The sequence below is a fragment of the Protopterus annectens genome, chromosome 2.part0, assembly GCF_019279795.1.
Source record: "Protopterus annectens isolate FY-2018-M chromosome 2.part0, PAN1.0, whole genome shotgun sequence".
Classification (NCBI taxonomy): Eukaryota; Metazoa; Chordata; order Ceratodontiformes; family Protopteridae; genus Protopterus; species Protopterus annectens.
Window position 1 is genome coordinate 326,616,540 of NC_056728.1, and position 27,541 is coordinate 326,644,080.

Consider the following 27,541-nt stretch of genomic DNA (forward strand, 5'->3'; position numbering starts at 1 on the left):
ATTTCCGCGTCTGAGCGGTTCTATTCAAGTAAGTTGTCTATGGACATCCAATTGATGCAAGATATATTCTGCGTTATTAGAGAACTCTGGAAAAACACAGGGAGCTCTATAGTTTGTTGAATACAGAAAGAAGAGGCTACCTTTGGTAAAAAGGAGGTTTAATTTCAAGGAAACTCTATGCTTGTGAAAAATCAAATAGGGAGGATCAGAACAAAGAGCTTGAAGTTCTGAAACCCGCCTGGCGGAAGTTATGGCCACTAAATTTTCCAGGACAGAAATTTCAAATCGCAGGTAGCAGCTGGTTCGAAAGGACAGGCAGTTAGGGCAGCAAGAACCATATTCAAGTCCTAAGGGGGGACAGGGTGAGATATTGGAGGCCTAAGGAGCCATGCTCCTTTAAGGAAAGCCTTACAAAGTTTGTGAGACATCAATGAAGGTTCAAAGGAAGCATGAAAATTAGAGATAGCCGCTAGCTGAACCTTAATGGTAGAAACTGAAGAGCCCAACTGAAAAAGGGAGGACAGGAAATTCAGAACCTCCGATACTGGTACAGTAAGGGGGTCTATACCCTGTTCCTGAGCCCAGAAGGCAAACCTTTTCCATTTGCTGGAATAAAGTTTGACAGTGGAAGGTTTATGAGAAGAAGACAATATGTGGATCACGTCCGGAGAAAGAGAATTGTCTCGGACTAAGGATGGAAGTGGAGTAACCATGCCGCCAACTTCAAAGACCTGAGAGACGGGTGAAGCCGTCCTGACTGATGAGTCAACAGGTCTGGCACCGGGTCCAGAAACCATGGACCTTCTACCGCATGCCTCTGTAGGAAAGGGAACCAAACTTGGGCAATCAAAATCATCTCGCTCTTCAGGTAGATGGCCTTCTGTATTAACCAACCGGAGGGAAGGCATAAAGAAGACCAAATGTGTGTCAGAGCGTCCCTGGGAGGGCGTGAAGAACTCTCTGCATTTCGCATTGAGAGGGCTGGCAAACAGATCGCAGCAAGGGAGGCCCCATTTGGCGAAGATTTTCTACTCTCTGGTTGAGGATCACTCGTGGGGTAAGAGAATGGTTCTGCTTAATCTGTCCGCAATCACATTGGATTTCCGGTATGTGCGTTGCCATTAGAAAGCGGTTGGTGTGCCAAAGTCTCATGGCTTCTCTGCACAGTGGGTAAGATCTGGTTCCACCTTGCTTGTTTATATACCAAACTACTGACATGTTGTCGGAAAGGATAGCAATCGGACCATGCGGAGAGCGTGATGGAGAGCTTGCAGCACCAAGAGTACCGCTCTCATTTCCAGGACATTGATATGCAAATCGTTTCCTGGATTTGCCATGTGCCTTGGACCGACCTGTCCAGGTAATGACCCCCACCCTACCTGGGAGGCGTCCGTAGTCACAGTGGCAACGGACGTTGAGGAATAAAGGGTCCCCTGGTCGAGATTGGATTGGAGGAGCCACCAGATCCCGACGGCAACTCTCCGTGATCATGACTAAATGGTTCAAGGGAAGTTCCTGATAGGACCATTGAACCGACAGAAGCCATTGTAATATTCGCATGTGAAGTCTGGCTAAAGGGACTAAGAGTATGGTTGAACCCAACAGTTGTAGAATCCGATGGGCGGGGCTCTTGATAGGGAAGACAGAATTTGACTTGGTTTTGTAGAACCTGAATTCTTGCTGCCGGTAAAAGGCGCATCCTTTTGTGTCTAAGTCTGCCTATAAAAATAATACGTTGAGATGGCTGTAGTACAGATTTTTGCCAATTGAGCGTAATCCCCAAGAAACGGCCCAAGGTGAGCGTGGCGTTGGCGCCTGGCATAGTAGATGCTCGGAGGTGGCAGTAAGGAGCCAGTCGTCTAGATATGGAAACACTTGGAATCCCAGACTCCTCAGGTGAGCAGTCACCACTGCCAGCCACTTGGTGAACACCCTGGGGCTGTGGTGAGACCAAAGGGCAGTGCTCGAATTGGAAATGACTGACTCCGTAAGTGTCTCCTGGACTCTTGAGCTATCGGAATGTGATAGTAAGCGTCCTGGAGATCTATGGAGCACATCCATGCATCTTTCTCCAGCAATGGAAGAATGGATTGAAGGGTGACCATTGAATTTGGACTTTTGCACAAAACGATTCAAAGAACTGAGGTCCAAAATGGGCCTGAAGTCCCCTGTCTTTTTTGGTACCAAAAATAATCTTGAGTAAGTTCCTGATCCGATCTGGTCGGTGGGGACAGGCTGGATGGCTCCTTTTTCTAGCAGCTTTGAAACCTCTATTGCTGCCTGATCCCGCTGACTGGGTGGTACGTCCGGGATTTCCCTTAAGGAAGGGGGGGGGGCTTGTTGAAGGGGATGATATATCCTCCGGTAAGCACCCACTGATCGCTTGTTATGGATTCCCAAGCTTGTGGGTGCGACCCCGACTGGCTCGAGCTGCACAGTCGGGCAACAACTCAGGGACGCTGGTTGTATGAAGAACCACGAAAGGAATCGCGATCTCCAGAGTTACGGGGGCCTCTGCCACCTCTGGGGCGGCGTCTTCCAGAATCCCCCCCCCCTGCCTCTGGAGGGGGAATCACTGGGTGGAGTAGGGAAAGACTTCTGAGATTTTCTGAACCACATTTTCCCTCCTCTCTGAGCCTTGGGGTAAGGCCTAGAAGGAGCGGAAAAACGGGCCCCAACGGCAGTCAAAGTCTTGCCCTCCTGCTCACACCTAGTTAGTGTGTCCTTCACCTTGGGTCCAAACAAAGATGACCCATCAAAGGGAAGGAAGACTTGAAGGCCTCCAAATGAACACAAGCGTAACCAGGCGTGTCTCCTGAGGGCAACGCAAATGAGCCTCATGGGCGAGTTCACGATGGATAACAGGGTAGTCATCTGGCCAACAGCCGGGCCAGCGCCTCAGGTAGATTACCAGTGAGAGTCATTTAGCTCTTTAAGGAGGTCCCTTTGGAGCCTAGTAAAATGACATAAATAATTCAGCGACCGTAAGGTAAAGGCCGCTGACGACAGGGCACGCTTCCCTATCCATGCTCCTAGAATCCTTATTAGGAGGGTGGACAGGCGTTGAAGCCTCTGCCACGTCCTGCTGTGTGGCAGAAGCCACCACCATAGCATCTACTGGAACACCTTTCGTCAGAAATTCCTTCTGGGGGGGGGGGGCTGAAAGAAACTTATTGGGTCTCGCAGGCACCGGTTCCACAGAATCTGGATGTTCCGAGAAACCAAATCAAGGAGTTCATCCGGAGACACCCAGGAGGCGGAGGGCTGGGCCCGAAGGCCTTGAGGAAGACTGACTCCTCAGCTGAAGGGGTTTTGGCCTGCCAATCTCCTCTCTGTCTCAGAATCTCCAGGATATCTGAGAAAGAGATATCATCGAAGATGATTTGGGGACCCTTCTGCGTCATCGAGGTCAGTATCCGATGTAACAGACTCATCTTGGGAGTCCACGTGCTTCCTCTTGCACAATTTCTTCCGTGGGGGCTCGTCCGAAGCAGTTTCGGACGGACCCCTGGAAGAAGGAACCCGAAGGGGTATCCTCAGGCCTTGGGGCCCGCTGCCGGGGGACTGCAACACAACAGAAGCACCAGTCTCCAGATCTAGGGACGGTGAGGTAAAAGCCTGCTGAGCCGGCAAAGGCATGGCCAGCGCGGTCCTCATGGCCTCAAAGGCCGGACCTCCAGACTCCATGGAGATCACTGGTCTAGAGGCCACGATGGCACTGGGAATTCCAGCAGCCGATGCTCCGAGGGAAGACTAGGCACGCACCCAGCCCCAAAGTGTTCCCCTCGGGCCCGACTGAGAAGTCCCAGTACCAAACCCTGAACCCGAGGACAGGGTAGGTACCATAGTCGGAGCCGACAGACCTCGAAGGGGTCTCGGCTCCGACCGTATGGCTCCGCATTGCTCCACCATCACCGACTCCAGCGGTTCGAGGAGGTTGGAGGAGGAATCGAATGTGTCGGAGGATCGGCTCCGAAGCCAACTGGGCTGGAGCCGAGACCATTAGCAAAGACTGGAGACTGGAAAAGCCTCTGTATCACCCTATCCAAATCCTGATCAGACAATTTCGAAGATTTAGAGGAGGTAGACAGACGAGAAGACTTTCCTCTCGGCTCCGAGAGTAGGGGACCGGCTCCGAAAAGGCTCCAACACTATCGGCGCGGTTCCACCACAGCATTGACCACTATCGGCGCCGAAGGAGCTTTCTTCGGAGCCGAGGGAGAAGAGTCTGAGCTGCACACCTCCACCGGCAAGCCATTGGAACCGATGGAGGTGATTCGATACTCCAACCTGCGGCTCCGAGACTAATGGAGCCGAGGAAGGAGGTATCGAGGCAGACGTCAGTGGAGCCGAGGAAGAAGAGGTCGATTTTGCTTTTAGCAGTCGGTTCCGACGGACTTGTCGGAGCCGACGATCTTTTCTTTTTGGATGTAACAGGAGGCTCCAAAGCTTCTTCAAAGGAGGGCTTAATAAGACCCTTCAAGATGAGTTTATTTTTGCGCTCTTGAAGAACCCTAGAGGAGAAAGCATGACAGACACTACATGTCTCCTGTAGATGTTTAGGCCCCAAACAGTACACACAAATGGAATGACTGTCTGTAATAGACATTTTGTAATTGCACCGAGTGCATTTCTTAAATCCTGACTTCTGCTCTTTTGACATAATAAAGTAGAAGAGATATGACAAGCAGTATAACTGACAAAGCTTGCGCTAACTGTAGAGCGCGAGAAACCAGGCACGAGCTCTGAGAGGAAAATTTACCTCACAAGAGAACACAGTGAACACACACACACCACAAAAACAACGGTCCAAAGCCCTCTAATTTAAACGGGCTTAGCCCGAAGAAAAAATAAAATTAACACCAACACTCAAAAAATAGGGCAAAGGCCCTCTAACTTAAACGGGCCTTGCCCGACAGCGAAATAAAGTACCAGTATTACTTCAGACACAAAGTTATATACTAAAATACACTCTTTACAGAAAGTAGCTGTTAAAACAGCTGTTTTATGAATATTCAGAGGAAACAACCCAAGGTCAAAGACCAGTAAAGGTAAAAGAAACCACTTAGCTCCAGCCAAGTCGAGACCACGTCCAGCTTGTAAAGCGGCAAACGAGATCTGGGGAAGCAGGTGTAGTGCATCCTGGGATAGGGAGTAGCCCAGCCAATAAGAGACTTCGTTCTAGTGTATTAGTTGGCCGATGGATCGGCTCCGAGCCCATCAGTTATGAATGTAGGCGAGATAGGATCCCATTACATCCAAAGTTTCTTACTACCCTTCTGATTCTTGAAAAAGGATCATTGGGTAGTAGAGAACTTGATCCCTACCATGGACAGAGTCTTTCCCTCCTGCTTGCTGCAGGTCAATGTCTCTTTCACAGAGAGACCAAACAAGGTTGACCCATCAAAAGGGACATTAGTGAAGGATGCCATAAAGGGTTCAGCAAACTCACAAAGGCGAAGCCAAGCATGCCATCTAATGGCAATGTCTGTGCCTGCAGCTCACAAGGTGGCCTCTGCCGCATTGGCGATCAACCTCATCAAAGCATTAACCAGGGAAGTTAGACTGGATAGCTTTGGAGAGACCAATTTAAGACTCTCTGGAAGCAGCAACTCTGAAAGGGAAGTTGTGAGCTCCGACACCAAATCTCTTTGCAGCCACGTGAAGTGTGCCATGTAATTGGTTGCTCTCAGTCTGAAGGCAGCTGAAGCAAACACGCACTTTCCAAAGCAGTCAATCGCCTAAGACTCCCTATTCATGGCATGGGCCATGGAGATATGGTCAGCGAGCTCCTTTTTTGTAGCTGCGGTCACCACAATGTCATCAATGGGGCAAAAGGTCTTATCCTTGGGGGGACTTAGAAATTTATCGGCCTTTTTAGGGACTGGTTCCATTGTGTCCGTCTCTTTCCAACCCTGCTGGCAATGAACTGTACAAGCTCTTCGGCAGGGGGGGACACCCAGGTAGAAGATGGGTCCGTCGTGAAAGCCTTCAGAAATATGGATTCCTATGAAGATGGGGTGGGGGAAGACCACCTGCCTCTTTGCTTGAGAATTTTGACAATGTCCCCAAAGGACACTTTCTCAGATAGAAGTCTGGGGGACCCATCTCCCTCCTCGAAATCTGTGTCCTCAGTGATGGACCCTTTAGGGGAGTACAACTGCCTCCTCTTGCATGTCCTCCTCCAAGAAGGCTCCTCCATGGCGGGTTCTGGGGAGGACTCTGAAGAGGCAGGGACCCCAAGGGAGGTATTGCCCATCTGAAGGTGCTCACGGAAGGGCTGACCCTGGAAGGATGATGAGGGCTTGCCCCTGTGGACGAAGGAGAGTTAACTGCTCAGCTGGAGAGGTTCCTCTCCACCACCCGGAAGGAAGATGGTCTGGATGAAGCCCCCCTCTCCTACCCCACAGTCGGAGCCTCCTGGGAAGGAGGGAAGGAGGGACCTCGATGCAGCACAGACATCTCCAGAAGATATTGGCCCCGGGCTGTCCAGTGCAGAGGTTCTCAAAGGGAGGGAATGGACCAAAAACTCTGGGCCTGACCCCACCCCCCTGGGAACCAGCACCAATCTCACGGGGCCAAGGCACAGCCAATTCTGAGGGCAATGGAATAGAGCCAGCCAGGGACCCTGACAATGTGAGAAAGGAAGGTATACCTGACACAGTCGGCCTCTCACAGGGAATACTCTGATCCTGGGGATCCAAACCCAGATGGGTCAGACGAGGAGAGTGAAGTCCTGCGATGGAGAGGATCCACTTGGTAACTGAGCCAGGGATGGTAACAAGCACAACTCAATTTGGTCGTTGAAAAAACTTCTCATTATCCTATCCATATCTAAAGAAAGCAAATTTCTGTAGAACTTGGAAGATATAAAGAATGTCCCGTCCTTGCCAGAGAACCTGTCAATAATCTGTGGTCTTGGGAGGGAGATCAACTCCTATGTCTCGGTTCAAAGAGGGGTAACAGTCTATAACTATCGGATCTGATAGAACCGTCAGATCCAAAGACCTGGATGGATCTGATGGTTTAGCCGGCACTGTATGTGGACCTGACAGGGAGCCTCCAAGGCTCTGAGACCTCAGATCCGAAAGAATGATCCGAGGATCTGGGAGCAGAACAGCCCAGATCCGAAGCCAAAGAGGCTGGACTCGGATCTGGGAATCTGTGGTCTGAGAGCCTCGGCTTTTTGGAAGGAGAATCTTTGGAACAGGAAGGATGATTCTTCTTTTTAGCATCAGAAGAGGTCTTAGAACCGGAGGCCAGAGGACCCCCTTTAGCAAGCCCCTTAAGCAGAAGCATATTTCTGCGATCTATGAGAACCCTAGGGTTTAATGTGGCACAAATGTCAAATTCAACCTCCAGGTGACTCTTTCCTAGGCAACAGACACATTCTTCGTGCGATTCGGAATGGGTCATTTTCTGACCGCATGAGGAACATCTTTTAAAGCTAGATGGCTTCTCAGACATATTAACAGTAGCATACACACTCACACATGCACGAAAACAACACCAGCACTCTACAGACAGGAAAGGGTAGCAAAGAGCCAAGAAGGGACTACCTTACTAAGGAAAGTTAATTAAGGGAGCTACAGTGAAAAAAACCCTAACAAAAACTACCAAAAGGACTCTGAAAGAAAAAGGAGAGAACCCATGAGAAAAAACTTAGAAAGCTACAGAGAGGGGAGGAAATCTAGTCTAACTAAACTGAAAGAAGGCAGGAGAAAACAGCACACTAAAAGCTATAAGAGGAGAAAGAAAAACCCCAAAGAAAAATAGTTAAATTAACTTATCTGAATCAAGGAAGCTTGAGCTGCAAGACACACGTCCTTAGCGAAAGTGTAGCAAACAAGATCGGAGGGTTTTGGGTGTGCAGGGGATTATGGGAAGGGGAGGAGCTTGAGCTCTGGAGCTGTCCTTCAGCTGCCGTCTCAGAACCGAGGTCAGATCAAAGACCCATCCGTGATGAATAATGACACAGATAGCATCAGCTCTCGGCACATACCAAAAGAAAAAGGTCCGGTCATCTGAACTTTCTTCTATTAATATATGATACTGAGATTCCAGTTTTCTTCACTTTTTTAAAGAAAAACATAAACTAACCAACTTAGAAATCCAGATACTTCAGAAATAGGAAAAAGACAGGACAAAGAAAATACAAAGACAATCAGGTACGTTATGCAAAACTAGAGAAATGTACCAGATTATCCATTTATTTTCTCTGTCCCATCTCCCTCATAAATCTCAACTATCCAGATTTCAATTTTTTTTTTTGTTATTACAAACAAAACAAAAAAAACCCCAAAAAGCAACAGAGATCTTCCTTTCTCCATTGCTTCCTTTCCAAAGCACTGATGTACTGCGGATGCATGGGAACTTAAGTCCCATATGCATGTGCAGTACATCAAGAAAGCCCCAAAATACAGGGAAAATAGCAGAAGTGCACCACGGCACAATACATTAGGAAAAAAAAAAGTTACTTACTTTTCTTAAATAAACAATGTCATTGTACAACAGCAATAATGAATGGCTGGGTGTGGGTAATGCTCCACGATTGGCTTTGTTTGGTCACTCAGGCATTGCCCTTGTGACCAAACCACACCAACCGTGGGTAAATCCAGCATTACTCATACCGTGCCATGGGTTATTGCTGTATAAATTCATCCCAGCCTTGACTGGTAATGAGTATCAGCATGCATAATGACTACAAGACTCAGATGCCTTGAATTTTACCATGATTCTTATAAAGTGACTCAGAAATTTAGAAGCATGAGCTGAAACAAATGGAAGTGGAGGTTCAAAGCAGTCAAAATCAAGGTGCACCACGAAAACAGCAATCCAAAACTGTGCACATCCTGAGGATAGGGGAGGATCAAGCTCCAAGTAAATGGATCATGAAAACTTATAGTACTTTACATCTCTGCAATAGTGAATCAACAGGATAATGCAAGAATGCAGTAATAAGGGTAAACAGAAAGCTGGGCTATACAACAAAAGGATAGAATTTGACAAGAGGGAGCTGGTATTAATCACTATAAAAATGTCAATGCTAAGACCACTGTTGGGGTGTTCTGTCCTGTTCTGGAGACTCTACACAGAAAAAGAGATAAGAAAAAAATTACAGACAAATCCAACAGAGTGATTACGGGAATGAATGAAGTGATAGTTGAGAAAAGTCTGGGTATTTTCCCACACATAACACCATAAATGGGAAAAGCAGGATAGAGAGGAGTATGTATAACATGAAATTCTCAGAGCAATGTCTGTGTAAAATCTGTATCCTCTCTCTCTCTCCTTGGAATTTTTTGTCACATTATCTGTTTTGTTCCCACATCCCAAAGACATAGTGATGAGTGAAGTTTATAAATTGCCTATAGGTGTGAATATGGGGTGGAGGGATGTCAAAGTCCGAGTGTCCCCAGACAGGCTGACATCACCCCACAGGACCAATTCTTTCCCTTATACCTACTGAGTACCACTATGGGCTCTAGCTTCTTGTAGTTCTGTTTAAGATAAAGCAGACATCAGAAAATGAATGGATAATAAATGCTTTCTGCTTGAGAGGAGTTGTAAACAAGTGAAATAAAGTGTCACAGTGAGTGGTAAAATGCAAACAGCAATGACACATTCAAAATGGCTTAGAACAGTTTATTTATCTTTGTTTACTGGGAAAGTCTGACTGGTAATACCCATTTTCAGTGGAGTTGGAAAGAAAATATCAAGAAAAAAGATAACAGGGATGAGGAGAGGAACACCACTGGGACACCAGCTGCAACAAATGGGCAGCCAAGACAGACCACAGATATCAAATCTTTTCATTTTAAACACTGTAAAGCTTCTCCATTTTCTGCAACATAACACAATATTCCTTTAGCAGAAATGAAGTGAAAGATGAATAATACTGGAAATGACATTTCTCCACGTCTCGGAAACATACACAACTGTCCATTTCCCTTTAAAAATGTACTAAGTTTAAAAGCAATGCAGACACTTTCTTTAAGAGGCCTCTATTATTTCCATTAAAACCCAATTTAATCTATCCATCATCACAGTGCAGATCTAGGAGAAAGATCCAAATGACTGGTTAATTGGGACAGTATTCCTTACCTCAAGTGCAAACATCCTGTCCATCATGCTTCTTGATGAGGTAGCATCAGCCACAATGTGGACTTCGAGACCTCTCCCTATCAAGTCTAAGGCAGTCTGCTGAATGCATACGTGAGTCTGCAAATATAATAAAAAATAAAAACAGCAACTGCTGCATCAAAACTGTAACAGGTACTCAAAACGTATATGCAACTAAAATCATATCTTGTATATTAATGAAATAACTTTAAAAATTACTTACTAATGGTGACACTTGTTAAACACAGCTGCCCATTTCCATGAGTATCAGGGACTTGATCTAGCTATCGAATTTGCTTAAAACTCTTCAAGTATTGGTGTGTGCCAAAATCTACACAAATCTATGCCTTAGAAACATTCAGGGTAATCAGAGTGCATATTTTTGTTTCAGGCATATGTTTCGCTTTAACAACATGCTGGATAAACTCATTACTTTTCTAAATATGTCTTACTTGCAGCTAAAGACTACTCAGCAAAGGGAAGATGAATCATACTGGCACTACATATAAAAATACAAAATGCGCATCAGATGACAGAAGCAATATTACAGTTAATATGAGAAAACAGGTCTTAACAGACAGCAAAAGTTACTTACTTCTACACCAAATAAGACAACACTGTGAATTCCTGGAATCTCAGCCAGTGCAGCTTCTACTTCTGGCAGCACCATTGAGAACTTTGTCTTTGGTAACACAAGCTTGGCTCCTGACAGATCTAATTCTTGAACAGTACTTCCAAGACCTTTAGGATATTGCTCAGTAAAGATAACAGGAATTCCAAGAATCCGAGCACCCTGTAGCTATAGAAAGGCATAAAGAAATGAAAAAACAAAATTATCTATAAAATAATGAGCAGCACATGTAAGCATCATCTTCACAAAGACCACTACGCTCTAAATATTATTCTGATTTATAACACCTTCCACAACTGTAGATATCTGATGCAGACGCCCAAAGAGTATCCTAACCATTGCAGTTACCCTGGACCTGGAAATGTCTCTCAGTAAATACACGTAATGAAGACTGATTCTCTGGTTAATGTCAACATTCTCTCTATCCAAGGAAAATGGCATGTTCAGGTAACAGATTCTAGTTATTTACTTGTCAAACTAAGAGATTGTTCATGAAATAAAATTAAAGTAACACCAAATGATTCAAAGCACCAGTAATTTTCGACTGGCATTCAAGTAGAAAATGCTTTACTACATACACTGATTTTCCTTGTTTATGAAAAAGGAAGAAATGAATCAGTCAAAATTTTAGAATTATTAAAGAAGAAAACTGCACTGCTATGTGGCATAGAAGTATGAAGCCCTGGCGTTAACCAGGACAACCACATTCTGACTGGAGGTTTGGGTGCTGGACAGGATGGGTTTGGGTGAGGAGTGGCACTAAGAGTTAGCAACATGCATCAGCCTGCCCATCCTAGGAGTGTGAGGAGATACCCAGGGTTTGCACACAGCAGAGTATGCTTCACTGGAAGCTGCAGCTTGCCTCCCTAGCTTCAGTCTTCATAGCGAGGGGTGTGAGCCAGCTGGCACCACAGGCAACTCAGATAAACATGTGTTGACGTGCACACAAGCTACAACCTATGCAATACTGCAGCAGGACATAAAAAGCCATGCACAGAAAAAAAACAAAAACAAAAAGCAAACATGATGCTGTCTAACTGTATTTTTGCTGGTACCCACTGCTCCATTTTCACTTACCTGATATAGCCAGAAAAGTAGCACATTGCCAAGGCATATCTTAACACATGCAATCAGTTTACCCATTTTTAGGTCATCTGCACAGAGACTGTAGAGCACCTCAGATGAAAATTATAGATCTGAAAGATACAACCTTAACAAGTATGGTTATAGGACACAGCCCTGTGGGAAACCATGGCTGTAACCTAGAATTTCAGCTGATCATGTGGCTATCCATCTCAGTACATCAATACCTAGCTGTTCTAATTTATTGATCAATGTGTTGTGCATGACCCTAGCCAGTGTTGAAATTAAGCCTATATAAAATTACATTACAGCACAACTTTTCATTCATAGCTGTTAATACATTATTACAGATCATCATGTTTTTATTATAGAGCATCATGTTACAGGTGGTTATTTTCAACATATGCATGCTGATATACGGCTTCACATCCCAACCTTTCCAGTTCTGATAATTTATCCAAAATAATCTTCTCCATTATTTTTCCACAACATGAAAGTAAACTTGTATGACTCTGGGATTGTCCTATTCTCCTTTCCCCTAAAGACAGGTTTAACAAGTGAATGTCTACAACCTTGAGGAATATCTCCATATTTAAATGACCTAGTGAATAACTGATGTAATGGTATTTTCTAATTTCTCCAAGTTTTTTAGGTTTCTAATAATATGACAGGAATGGACCCTATTACTGAGTCAAAGTACAATTAAAGTTTGTGAAATTAGTATTCTTTCAATCTTTAACGTTAACCAGAAGTGTTCTTCCCAAAACCCACAATGTGCCCAGCAATGACTCCTGCAATTTGTATGTTGTTACATGTATCGGTAAAGTACAGTTGTGTGCACTTACCATAAATGTAGATGTTCAAGTGTATTCACTGTTACAGTCATTACATTTGGGTAATCCTGCTGGCAGGTTGCCCTCAGCCGGCCTGAATTCCAAAGTCTTGGGTCCTGTGTCGGCTGCTGTCACCCCTTCCCTGTCAGGTCGTCAGGGGTATAAAAGAAGCAGCCAACACCATTTTCTTCAGTTTTTCTTGCCCCAGATGTCAGGTGCCCCCAAAAAAGGGTAGCCAAAGTTTATATATATATATATATATATATATATATATATATATATATATATATATATATTTTCAGAAATACACCAATGTAAATTTTACCTTCATCTAAAAGCAAATACATCACATAGGTAGAATAAATCAGAGAAGGAAAGATATGATCCAAAAGAAACAAGGGGGAAGGCGGGTGGGTAACCTGGACTGCAACAGTGAATACACTCGAACATCTACATTTATGTAAGTGTACACAACTGTAATATGTTCTTCGTGTTTCACTGTTGCAGTCATTACATTCGGGTAGAATCCCAAAGCTATGGTTGGGAGGCAGGATCTAGACAGCAGTAGGAGCGGCTATGAGGCCCTGCAGAACTGCAGTGGCAAAGCCTGCCCTGGATTTAGAGTAGAGTGGGAGATGATGATGCTTTGTAAAGGTGTGCACTGAACTCCAAGTTGCCGCCTCTAAAATGTCTCTGGTTGGTACTCCCCTGAGAAAAGCTGCTGAGGTGGCTGCAGCTCTGGTGGAATGAGGCCTAATGCCCTTAGGCACTGGCTTGCCATGGTGTAAGTAGCAGAAACGAATGCAGTGGCCTAACCACTTAGAAATAATCTGCTTTGAGATGGGATTTCCTTGTGATCCTGCAGCATATGCCACTAGTAATTGTTCTGTCTTCCTGAAAGCTTTGGTTCTGTCCAAGTAGAATCTAAGTTGTCTGTGTACGTCCAAAGAATGCAGAATTCTCTCCCCCTCGTTCTGTGGATTTGGGTAAAAGGTTGGCAGATGGATGGCTTGGTTAAGAGCCACACTGGACACTACTTTAGGCATAAACGTTGGGTTTGCCCTCAGGGAGACCCTGTCTGGATGAAAAATGATGAAAGGTTCCACAGCCATGAGCACCTGTAGCTCTGAAACTCGTCTTGCAGAAGTAATTGCCAAGAGCAGAGCTGTTTTCCATGATAGAAACTTCATATCAGCAGAAGCAGCTGGCTCAAAAGGAGGCAGGGTGAGCTTTTCCAAGATATAGTTGAGGTCCCATGCAGGTATTGGTAGTTTCCTTGGGGGCCTTAAATTTTTGGCTCCTCTGAGGTACTGCCTTAATAAAAGGAGAGAAAAAAGTGGTGGCTCTGTATTGTAATGAGCTGAAATGGCAGAGGCATGAATTTTAATTGTTGAAAAAGATAGGCCTTTGTCCAGCATCTCCGTTAAGTATTGCAAAATCTGAGGAATATTTGGTACCGCTGTATCAGTTCCTTGTGCCTGGTTCCAGGCACAGAATCTCTTCCATTTTCCCACATAAGACTTTCTAGTACTAGGCCTTCTGGCTTCCAGAATCACATCCTTCACAGCTTTACTGAGAGGTGTTTTTTGTATGATTACATTATCTGCCATGCTGCCAAGTTTAATGTCTTAAGGTGGCTGTGCATGATCTGATTGTTTTGCTGGGGCAGTAGTCGAGGTATTTGAGGTAAGGTCCAAGCTGGGTATAGAGATAAGTTTCTTAGTATTGGATACTAGTACTGTTGTGGCCAGTCTGGGGCAATCAGTATCATCTTTGGCTTCTCCTGTCTGACCTTTAGGAGCACCTTGGGGAGGAGAAGCAGTGGAGGAAAAGCATATACTGATAGATTTTTCCAGCTGAAAGACAGGGCGTCCACTTTCCATGCTTGTCTGTGATAAGTCCTTGTGCAGAATCTTTGTAGTTGGTAATTGAGAGAGGAGACAAATAGATCTATGTCCGGGCATCCCCATTTCCTTGTTATCATGCTGAAGACTTGTGGATCCATGAGGTTTCTGCTTAGTTCATCTGACAGAGTATTTTCCTTTCCTGGCAGGAATTGTGCCTGCAGATGTACTTGGGAAGTCAAAGCTGTGTCCCACAAGGTCATGTCTAGTCTGCAAAGGGGGTAAGAATGTGTGCCCTCCTGCTTGATTATATACCACATGACCGTGGTGTTGTCCGTCTTTATCAGTAGTTGTCCCGGATGAAGTAGGTCTTTGAAGGCTGTCAGGGCATTTTGAACAGCTAACATCTCTTTTTGATTGATATGTAGATGCATTTGGTTTGAGGACCATGTGCCCTGAATGCATCTTCCTGCCATGTGGGCTCCCCAGGCATAGTCTGATGTGTCCGTTGTTAGTGTCTGCCTGGCTGGAGGTAATGTGAATGGCTGTCCCTTGTTCTGGTGACAAGCCTTTGCCCACCATCGAAACTCCTGTTGCAGGCAGGGAATGAGAGTAATGACCGTTTCCAGGCTGTGGCAATGTTGAGTCCAAACACTTTTTAGATACCATTGAAGTTTCCTCATATGCAGTCTTGCATATGGAATTAGTAGGATGCAGGATGCCATGAAGCCCAAAGCCTGCAGAATTTTTCTTGCAGATAAGTGGGCCTTTGTTGCTAACATTTTGAAATAGGTAGTCAGTTGCCTTTGTTTGTTTGGCGTGAGATAAGCCATCTGGGCAGTTGTATTCAAGCTTGCACCCAGGAATATTATCTCTTGTGAGGGTACTAGTTTTGATTTTTTTTTTGTTGACTGTGCACCCTAGGCATGTTAGGAGTTTTTGCACAAATGCCAGATGTTGAAGAAGAATATCCTTGTCCTCTGCTTGAATGAGACAGTCGTCCAAGTAAGGATATATTTGCATTTCTCTGTCTGCAGAATGCAATTACTGGTGCCAGGCACTTTGTAAAGACCCTGGGCGCAGTAGATAAGCCAAAGGGCACTGCAGAGAATTGGTAATGCATTGAACCAGCCTTGAATCTTAGGTATCTTCTGCATGCTTGTCTGATTGGAACATGCAGGTATGCCTCTTTTAGTTCTAAAGTCACAAGCCACGCATTCTTGCCCAGCATGGGCAGAAGCTGCTGCAAAGTCAACATCTTGAATTTTGGAATATCCAGGAAAGTGTTCAGAATAGATAGGTCCAGTATCGGCCTCCAGGCCTTGTCCTTTCTGGGTACCAAGAACAGTCGAGTAAAATCCTTGTCCCTGCTCTTGCTCTGGTACTTGTTGAATGGCCCCCATGTCCATGAGGGATGAGACTTGTTTTTGTGCCTCTGCCCATTGATTTTTTGGCAGATCTGGCCAGCAATTTGCCTTTGGTAGAGTATGGAAATGGAATTTGTAGCCTTGTGACACTATGTTTAGAACCCACTTGTCCTGGGTTATGATGTGCCAATTTTGAACAAAAAGTGCTCATTTTCCCCCTAAGGGTGCTGCCAGAAGATAAGTGCTTGGTGCAGGCAGGGGGAAGTCATTGGGACTGTTTTCTGTAAGTCTGTGATCTGTCTTCTCCAGCTTTGGAGATAGAAGCACCCCACTGCTTGGGCCTATAAGAACCTTGTGCCTGGGGTCTGCCCCTAGGTCATCTGGATCTGCCCCTTTGAGATCTGTCTGACACAGGAAAGGACCAATTTTTTGTAGGCCAGTGTCTACTAAACCTAGGTGGCTGTACTTGTAAAAATTCTTTGACAGTTTGCATAGATTTAGCTTTGTCCTCCATTTTCTTTAGAACCTCTTCTGAATTAACACCAAAGTATCATGCTGTAAAGGTGCATCTAGCAATTTAACTTTAACATGATCAGGCAGATTTTGTTCCTTTAACCAAGCATGCCTACTAATTACAGAACCCGTAACTGCGGCCCTGCAGGAGGCCTCCAAAGAATCAAAACCACATTGCAAAGTATGTTTTCCAACTTGTTCTGCTGCATACAATAAATCCTGCATTTCCTTGTTTTCTGCACATTCTGAATTTAACAACATTTTCTGTTTAAGCAATCCCATGACATGTTGCTGATACTTAAGCATATGAAATTGACAGTTTAAGGCCCTTATAGCCAAAGTTGCAGATGTGTAAACCTTTTTTCCCCATCTATCCAGTGCCCTTGAATCTTTGTCAGGGGGGGTAGGGTTTTTTGCAGTGGAAGCCTTAACTCCCTTTGGACCCTGTGAAATAGTTTCTGGGTCAGCAGCAGGGTTTTTAAAAAGAAATTATGTGTTAGTTCGGAACCCTGTAATATCGGTCAGGCTTAACAGGAGCTGGGGGTAAGGAGTCAGGGGTCAGACTGGACTCCGAAAACGCATCATCTACAATGTCTAACACAGGTGGAATGGCTAGAGGCCTGTGCTGAGGAAGTAAAAGAAAATCTCTGAGCCTCTTTTTAGATTCTGAACAATCTTGGCTCTCCCAGTGGAAATGCTCTCTCATGGTATGTACGGTTTCCCCAAAGGAATAGTCCTCAGGAGGAGATGCTGAAGGAATAGATTCTTCAGCATCAGAATCCTCATGGGGGGAACAGAATATTCCTGATCATAAGAGGAATCAGAAGAAATAGAAACCTGATCTGAAGATTCATAGTCAGTGTCTTGCCTAGGCCTCATCAGGAGGGGGATGGGAACCCCTGATCAAGGTAATCAAGTCTTTGGCCATTTTGAGCATCTGTTTTTTGGGCATGGAGGCCTGTCCACATGGTGCTTTAGTCTTTGCTTTTGAAGCTGAAGTTGTTTTATTATAAAGATGTTTAGGTATGAATACACCCTCAGAAGCCGGTACCTGCTCAGTGGCTCCGGACCCATCTGAGGGATTAGCGTCCGAGGCTGCAATACCTTGAGTATCCAATGGCATGGCCGACTCCACGTGGGTGTCGGTAGCGGCCTGCGACTCTAAAGTAGCGGGTGTCAGGGGCTGTGAAAGTGCCTCACTGAGGACCGGCGAACCGGCGACTGGCTTAGGAGAAGTTTCGTCGTCGGTTTTGGGCCTCGGTTGTTTTTCTCTATCCTTTTCTTTGCGTTTTTTGTAAACTGCGGTAGTCGGGTGGCTATCCGATGACATTTCAGGATAATTAAACCGGCGTCCAAACAAGTTTAAAGCAAAATTATACCAACGCTTAATAGTACGTTGGTTAAATCTAGCACAAAACTGACAACCAGTAACGTTGTGATCAGGGCCTAGGCAAGGAATACAGTAAGAATGAAAATCCTTATGAGGTATTTGCTTTCCACAAGAAATACAATTATTAACTTTTTCTGACATTGGTCTGGAGCAAGAAAAAAGTTTCCCCAATAGGGTACTTAGTTTTATTGAAGACTTCGGATCTGAAACTCAAACACGAAAATCTCAGGAGTCGGCCGACCGACACTTGAGAACTGCTTCTGCTTCGGGCACCATGCGGCAAGAAAGACTGAAGAAAATGGCGTTGGCTGCTTCTTTTATACCCCTGACATCAGGGAAGGGGCGACAGCAGCCGACGCAGGACCCAAGACTTTGGAATTCAGACCGGCTGAGGGCAATCTGCCAGCAGGATTACCAAAATGTAATGACTGCAACAGTGAAACACGAAGAACATCGTATTTAAGTACGACTATAAATGTTTAAGACCTGTTGCTCCAACTACTACTGGAACTGTCTGGGTATCCTTCTTCCACATTGCCCTAGTTTCTGCCTCCAAATCCTGGTTCTTTATGACTGTCTCTCTCACTGTACGTAAGACAGTGTAGTCACTGGGTGTAGCAATTTCAATTATCAATGCGACTTTTGTCATCTTTTCATGGACTATTGTAACTGCTTTTCTAGCATCTATTTTTTGAACTGTTGGTAATGGGTGATCCCATGTATTATAAAACTTCCATCATTTTCTATGATGCTTTGTGGCGCATGTTTCAACTGTTTTTTAGCTACTTCAGTTCTGTAATGTTTGCACAATCCCTAAAGTCTTGCCACATTATTATGCCTTTCAGTAATCAGTCCTTCTGCGATTAGTATATCACAATCAGCTACAAGATGTGTGACTGTTTCCAATTCCGTTTTACAAAACCTACATTTGTTTGGTTTTCAAAGTCCATTGAACATGTGAGAAACCATGTGTACGTAGCCCACTATCTCAGGATGCTAATATTAACCTTTTGTCTTGATTTAAATTCACTTCCTGCATTCGATCCTGATCAACATGATGTTGTTCCAAGAGTTTCCTATACTTGCAACAATATTTACTCATTTTCCACATTTCTTGCCTTCTCATCTGATCCTTCACCTCACATACTCTGTTTTTTAGCATATTCAGTTGCTACCTGATTTTTATCAACTTCTGGTTTAATTTCCATTCCCACTTGACGCTGACATGCTTCTGCTAAACTAAGCAGGGAACGCATCTTAGACTTATTCTCCTCATGTTTCAAAACTTTCACTATGTTTGGGTTTTGTGAGGTCAGCGGATATGTATGCAGTCCCACGGTTGCAGATCTAGATCCGTAATCAATTTCGAGGATGCCCATACTTCCTTCTGAACATGGAATATATAACTTTGGCATATGCTGATTTTTACAAATCATTTCATAAACATGAAGCATCCTTCGTGTTTTCCTGCCCAACCTATGCAACACCTTTTGAGGACAATCATTCGCTCCAAAACTTTAAGTTAGGACAGGAACAGGAAATTGATTTATAGCTTGGACTTTGTTATTATATGTCAATGCTGTTTTTAATATTAATTTTAGTCTTCTAAAATATTCCTTACAGAGTTTTATTTGCATTTGTTCATGCTTTACTGTTGATCCTTCATCAATTTCCAAATATTTATATAGTCCTTCTTGCTCAAGTTCTTTTATATCACATTCCTGTTCCAAATAGATGTTCTCTTGGTGCTGCAGCTTTCCTACTTTAAAAGTTGCTTTTTCACATTTATCAAGATCAAATGACATTCTTAAATCGGGTCTATATCATATCAGCGAATGTGAAAAATATCTAACATTCTAAACAGCGAAAATGCTGGACCTTGAACTCTTTATTCCCCCCCACACCTCCTGCTAAATATGTATTCCAACTCCAGGATCGCACTACAGTGAGGAAAGGGCAAATATTCCGACCTTCACTGTACTTCGATCCCACAAGAAGCACTTTGAGGTCCGACATTTTCGCTCTTTAATGCGTTCGGTATTTTTCGCATTCGCTCATATGATACAGACCCCTTAAATCACCTGAAAAAGTTTTGACCACTGGAAGTTGTGCTTTCAGATCCTCATCTGATGAACTATACAGTTTTAAATCACCTATAAAAAGAAGATGAGAAGTTAAGTTCACGACGATGTGTTCTCAGGCCGTTATTACCTATTCGATCTCCTCCCTGTACTTTGTTTTGGTCTAATTTATAGATTCATAGATTGTTATTAGGCTAATGACCCGGAGGATGGAGCCTTTATAAGCCTAGCCAGGTCTTCCTGAGAGAACAATGATGTCCTGTATCTAAAATAAGAAATTTGAAACCAGGCATTTATTTATTTAATTTATTTATTGCATTTGATTACCGGGGTAGTCCACTGGGCCAGAAGAACCCATTTTCAGTGGAGGCCCGGGGAGAAAAGCCCCATATTTAACACATACAGACAAGAAATATGTTACAATGATACAGGATATATAATACAACAGTAGCAAATAAAACAACATTATGATTGCATACACTAAATTATTGACAGAGGTAAAATTGGAGACGAACATTATGATTACATACAATAGATTAATAACAGAGGGTGGACTGGAGAGAAACAGTGAGGAAATAGCATAGAGTTATGGATTGAAACTACGATATAAAGGTAAATTAAATATGGAGTAAGATAAATAGCAGAGAAGGAGGAAAAGCAGTATGGTAATGTAGTTGTACTGCAGGCTCAACGTGAGTGGAAAAATTAGTTGGGGTGGTTGAGAGAAAGGGAGATTAGAGTGGTTACAGAGAGAAGAGGAGAAAGATAGTGAGAGGGTTAAGTTATGTGGTTCTTAGTAGAGGTGCAAGTGCATAACCACTGTGAGGAGAGGTGAAGTTTAAGGTATGTTTTAAAGGTAGAGGCATTATACTTGATTTTTATAAACTACCTCTGTCCATAAGGGACAAGGGTGCCAGGTCTGGTGTAAATTTCCTATTATTCCCCATCCACTAGTCTAGGTTGCGCTTAAGCTGGGTAAGAGATGAACTCAGCTTTACATGGATGGGAAGCCTGTTCCATAGGAGGGACAGTCTTTGGGATGCATATCCGTCTCTCCAGCATGTTCTGTTTAAGTCACAGACAAAATTCAGTTCCCTAGACCTTGTACTTCTGGTACACTGACTTACAAATACGTAGGAGATTCATAAGTGCATGGTTTGCAGGTGCCTTGCAAGCCAGGCATAAATCACTCCTCAGCAATCTGTAGGAGACTAAGTAGAGGGAAAGGGCTTTAAGGTGCTCTGCGTAAGGCAAGCTTGTTACACCTTGCATTCTTTTTGCAAGAAACTTCCGAGGTCACTCTAGCTGCTGCATATGCTTGGTCAGGTACACACAAAAGGGAGAGATGTACTCTATGGTTGGTCTGATAAGGGGTGGAGTACAGTGAGATAATGACCTCTTTGGTCCTAGATGCCATGCCCATACTTATAAGCTGCACAACATAAAAGGATTTCCTCACCATTGTGGCAATGTGGTGGTCAGAGTTATGGCTACTGTCTACGTGCAAACCCAGATCCCTGACCACTGGGTCGACTCTTAGGGACGTATTATCAACATAGCACTTAGCCAAGATGCTTGACTTCCCAAATGGTAAAATCATGCATTTCTTAATATTGAGTTTAAGACCGTGGCTTTGGCACCACTTGTTAGTCAAAGATAGACCTTGAAGAAGGCTAGTGTCTGCAGGGGAGTCAATGATAACCCCCAGCTTGCAATCATCTGCAAATTTACTCAGCCATAAACATTCAGCATTTGCTTCCACTTCAGAGAAATAGATGCCAAAAAAATGAGGGGGACCAATACCACGCAGTGGAGGCCTCTGCTAGTGACCGGCCTCTTGGCAGAAAGGGTCTCACCTATTTTGACCTCCTGGATTCTATCAGTGAGTCAGCTGGCTACTCAGTGGGTGACACAAGGGTTTATACCTAAATTAGTGAGCTTGTTAATTATGCCTGAATGGGGTATTGTATCAAAAGCCTTAGCCAGGTATAGGTAAGATGTGTGCACAGACTTATCTTTATCCATTGCTTTGGAGACGCTCTCAAAAAAGTCCACCTGATTTAATAGGCATGACCTTCCTTTATCAAAGCTGAACTGTGATGGGTCCAGCATTTGCAAGTTACCTGTGTCATCATTTATCATGTCCATGGTGATTCTTTCTATGGCCTTACATATGAGGCTGGTAAGACCTATGGGCCTGTAGTTAACCTGGATCAGTGGCTGGACCTCCTTTGTGCCGGGGAATGACTGTAGTCAACTTTCATTACTTAGGCACAAAACATGACTGAAGACTCCAGTTTAAAAGTGCCTCAAGTGGACTAGACAGGTCATGTTTCATGCTATTTATTAAACATCCCAGGATGTTATTGGGGCCCATCAATGCAATGTTTTTGGCTTTGGAAAGTGAATTGATGACCTGTTCCCTAATAATGGTTGGGGGGATTGTGGTATGCTGCATTTTCTCTGGACTATCAAGGGGTGAGTGGGGGGAGAAATATGAGCTAAACCAGTCAGTCTAAAGGTTAGCAATGGCCTCCGATTCAGTGTGGGTGATGCCATTTACAATAAGTTATGCGCATTGTTGTGTAGTTACCCTGAAGTTAGGGACATACCTGTAAAAAGGTTTGTGGTTGTGTTTTGCCTGAGATGCTACTGTTTCTTCAAATTTTGCCTTTGAAGTATTAATTAACCCTCTTAGCTGCCTGCTTAGATTGGTCAGGGGACTTTGAGTATATATGGCTTTATTCCTCCTATGCTTGGCCAACATTTATTTTTCTTTTGTCGTATAACTGATTGATATTACAATTCTACCAGGGTGGCTTGCCTTTTGAGTTTGACTTATTCTTAATACATGTGGGCACAGCTCACTCTATACAGCTATCAATATGGCTGTAAAGAGATTTTGTAAACAGCTCAGCATATGCTATACTGTTTACTGGGTTTGGGGGTGCTTGGAACTTAGACAAAGTATTGCTTAGTAGAGAGATGTTAAGTCTTGGAATGCTTCCTAAAGATTTATGGTTTCAGTGGTTCCTTGGATTTAATTTTTATTTTAAGTAATACTACCTTATACTGTGATCTGATGAACAAAGACAGTATACAGGGCGAGGAACACCCCCCCCCCCCCATATTCATGAGTACAAGGTCAAGAATGTTTGTTCCCCTGGTAGAAGACTTGACCAACTGTTCCAGGATGTTGGTGTTAAAGTTTAGGAATCGCTGGTCTTGTGCATTAGAAGTGGTACAGGATTCCCAATCTATAGAAGGATAGTTTAGGATATCATATTGGGTTGAATGGTGAGGAACCCTAGTACATTGAGATAAGTAGTACGGGTTTCCTGAGACATGGAGGGGGACCAGCAGGTTGCAAGGATATGGTACGAGACCCTATTTATGGTGAGTTACACATGCATGAGTTCCAGTGGGTCATAAACTAAACTAGTCCATATTGTGAGCTTGGTTTTAATATAGACAGACCCCCAAACTCTCAATAATATCAATGTACATAAATTTTGCTGGTATGGTTTAGTGCTTTCATCTGTCAGGTACAATGCTGTGATTGTCTAAAAATTCACCCTTGATGTGTATATAAATTGTGTTCTAGGACAAGACCCATCATATCCATAATAAGATTGACTCTGTCCCAACTGATATTCCTCTATCACTAGGGTCCAACAAGCATTTATTCATTATTTAATATAGACAGAGACTGCTCCACCTTTAGCTCCCTCCTGTGCAGTAGCTGGTCTAAAGGTGTGAAAGCCATTATAACTTTGTACTGCTGGGGTACTATGAGACTTTAAACCATGTTTCCGTTACTATACAGATGTCTACACTCTCCAGACACAGGAAGGCTTGCAGGTAATAGAGTTTCTTGTTAAGACTTCTAGTATTGAGCAGTACCACCTTCAGATATTCCTTCATAGGTTCATTTAACTTAGTAGGTTTATCAGTCAGGAATTGCCTAAAAAAGGCACTATGAGGTTGGAAAGGTTCTTTGTCAATATCTGAAAGCGTAGCGGGGATAAATGCAGACCAGCCCTGGCAAAGCAATGAGGGCTGTCAAGCATGTCCTCCCAGGCCATCAAATACTGTACCCTCTTGGATCGACACCAGAAGTTAAGCCAATTGTTAAAGCCAATTAATTGCTGTTGGTAATGTGGAATCACCCTTGGAGAAGGTAGTATGCTGTTCAGTGCTAAGCTCGTACCTGCCTGAGACACCTAAACAGCTAGCGCAATCACATCTCACTTCACATAGTCAAGGGAGTTGCATCTTAGGTCATTAACACCCACATGGACTATGACAAAGTCATACTGGTACCTGTGGTTCAATGACCTGACTGCCCGTGTGACTTGACAGATCCCAGTCCCTCAAAGGCAGCTAACTGTGACTCCCTCCTTACTCAGTCTGGTGAGGGGTACATCAGTGTGCCTCAATACAGAAATAACCAATGACCAGGAAATTTGGCTGCAAGCTGGTTTGCCTTAAGGGCTTAGCAGTAGAGGTACTGCATGCAGTGTTCCTATGTGTAGCTGTGGGTGGTATTGTTTACAAAATGGCTGAGGACCCTTTCTTTGACTCTACTGTGCAGGAGATGTTAAGTGTTTTAGGAAGGTTACCTGTAAGTGCTTCAGCATAGATAGTTTTACGTGTGGGGTCTTTACTCTGTGAAGTAGGCATGCTGCAAGTGTCACTGACAACCTCTATAGCATTAGTTTCGGTTGTATGAAATAGTTTTGCCTTCAGCGTTAAAGTGCATTTACACCGCTTGCATTCTTTATTTCTTTTATTGACAGTGTACGAGGCAATTGCTACAATGCCTCAGAATACCCATCCCAACCAGACTGGCCACAGAGACAGAGTGGGGAAGTGCATATCCATGGCTACTGATCTACTAGGGAGGAGTGAGGGAAATTTAAATACTGAATAGGTCAATAAGACAAGGAATTTGATGAGCAATGTTCAGCTATGAACAAATAAATGCTCTAGTAGTTAAAAAAAAAAAAAATCTGTCTAGACAGTAATGCCCCAAGCGAGTAGACCACAAACCTTCCTAATGTAAAATAACATACTTGTTTTTCATTATAATCTCATTTGATTTCAGTATTGCAGGTTACCTGGACGTTACTAGGACAATTTATCAACCCCCTTTATGGAGCCAAAGTGCTTGACGTAAGATTTTGTAGATTTATCTGTAATCTGCTGTGGCTGAGAATAAATTTTAGAATCTATACACAGTTAATCAATTTGTATGTTTTTACTCCTACTACAACTTATGCATCTATAAAATGGTTTCCTACTATACTCGATATTTTTATTATATATTTTCTTTAAAATTTTCTTGATCTTCACACTGTTTAACATGTCTGTCTAGCTTGTTTATTTCAGTTTTCAAAGACACACTTTGACCTTTTTTCCATTTCTTATATGTTTGTCTCTCACTTTAATCAGGTATATTGCTCTTATGGAAATTATCCTCTTAACATTGTGTGCCTAGATCCAGATATTAACTTTTTTTTTTACATTCAAACAAGATGTCTTTCAAAACATGTCACATTCCTTTTGCAGTTTCTCTACAGAACCCATCACTCCAATTAACTTTATATAGTGACTGTTTTGCTTCTGTATAACTTGTTATTAATCTTCTGTGCATTGGTTTTGATTTCAATTTGGAAGAATTATCTATCAGCAATTTAACCTTTATAACACCATGATCACTGCAAGTCAATGGTGGTAAAATCTGACATAACAGTCATTTCATTAGGAACACAATGTTTATGTTCCATTCCCTAGTAGGCTTTTTCACAATCTGAAGAAACTGTTGTTCCTGAACTTGCGCTGTAATTTTTTTTAATAATGCTGTTGTAGCAGTAAGTCCTTAGCCACTATTATTCTTCCTGCCTTTGTTTTATGCAAGAAATGTACAAATTTCTATAGGCCATTAGCAGATGAATGTTGTAGTCCATACACTCAGACAATTGTTATATGTTCCAGAGTAGTCTTTATATTCACAGTAACACAGTCTACAGTACTGGTGTTATCACTGAACATGTAATAATTACAGGTATCATAACAGTCTTTAATCTCTATCATAACACTGCTACATGAGTTTTTGTTAGAAATGCTTGTTACAGAAAAAAACATTTATACTCTGATAGAACTGGTTTCCGGTCATTGTTCTTTGACCATGTTTCACAAACAATATCATCATAAATCTTTTGGAAACACAGCACACTTTCCAAATTAAAGAAAAAAAAACAACTTTATTACTAATTCTTCTAGAATTAACAACCATCAGAGATGCATCAAATATTGCTCTCTGTGAACTGTTACATTTTTCACTTGGCAAAACTCCTGCCTTGTGTTTGTCAAATATTGCAGCATATCTGTTGTAAAACTTCTCTTCCCTGGTCTTGACAAGTGCATGCCTTTATGTCTAAACACGTGCAAGCCCAAATTAGACTTGGATATGCTACACATTCCCAAATTTTTAAATTGAAATTTTTTCATGAAGGTATTTACCCCCAAAATCTTTTCATTGATGGTAACCCAATACTCCTTTCTATATGTGATTTTTGAAAAATATGTGCCAACATCTGTACAAGCTATGCTATCTAAGAGTGGTGTCAGTTCCCTTTTAATGTTAGAGAGTCTGTGTGAACAAAAACAGTTCCATACTTCCTTACACTATTTGATGTTCATTACCTTCTCGGCAAGTGCAAAATATCTCCATTTACAAGTACATACTTTCTGACCAGATCTGAAGAATTTTCAACTTCTAATTCAGTAATATCTGCTCTATCCATTGTTACAAAGGAATGATGTTCAACACCGTTAGTCTTATCAATCCAACTGTTTTCATTGCTTACTACATTTGCAAGCATACGAGTCTGATACAGTTCACTTTGTACGTCCATGTTTTCAACTTCGGTATTTCTTCTTTTTTTTTCTTCTTTTTCTTACAGTAATGTTCTTCAATCCTTTCAAGTTCAATTTTCATTCATTCTTTTCAGCAGTAGTCACACCTTGTTATAACATTAAAGAACAATAAATCACAAACCAACACAGGACGGTTTCAGAAAAACTCTGATTTATCCTCTCTACAGTCTGTGTGAATTTATACTGGACTAGGCCACTTAGAAAGGGATATATTGTAGAAACCATAGCCATCCCAACAACAAACAGTGAAAACTAGAAGCAAACAAAAAATAAATCACAGCAAATTTTCCTGTCAACAAACTCATCTTGTTCCTACAAAAAGTGAAAGACATATGTAAAAAATAAAATATAAATCAAAATAAATATTTGCTTACTGGGCAGCTGCATAGTCAATCACAAATCAACATAGGATTAAATATGCTGCCACCATATCTAAAATACTACACCCTGGTTCAAATGGACAAACAAACCCCAATCCCACTGTTCACTGAAAGATGCAGCTAATGCTTTCAATGATCACTTTACCTCAAGCATCACTAAACTCTTCACAACGAAGCTCAAAGCACATCAACTTCCTCTAAAATAATACTCAGTCTCTCCTCCCAGTTCCATTAATATTCACTTTTTTCTTTCCAACCAGTATTTACCAACAGCTCCAGATGGAATTCCTGGTGATTTTTTAAAAATAGCAGCCAGCTCAATTTCCTTTTCAGTATCCCTTCTCATAAACAGGTC

General features: G+C 42.9%; 1 protein-coding gene across 1 annotated transcript in view; it reads right to left on the minus strand.

The window, feature by feature from the left end:
- Positions 1–27,541, minus strand: part of ISOC1 (isochorismatase domain containing 1) — a 421,932-nt gene that overhangs the window by 206,638 nt on the left and 187,753 nt on the right. The window contains exons 3-4 of the mRNA XM_044060807.1: positions 10,718–10,921; positions 10,105–10,221 (exon numbers count right to left, since the gene is read on the minus strand). Coding sequence (XP_043916742.1) covers positions 10,105–10,221; positions 10,718–10,921 — 321 coding nt within the window. The remainder of the gene's footprint in view (positions 1–10,104; positions 10,222–10,717; positions 10,922–27,541) is intronic.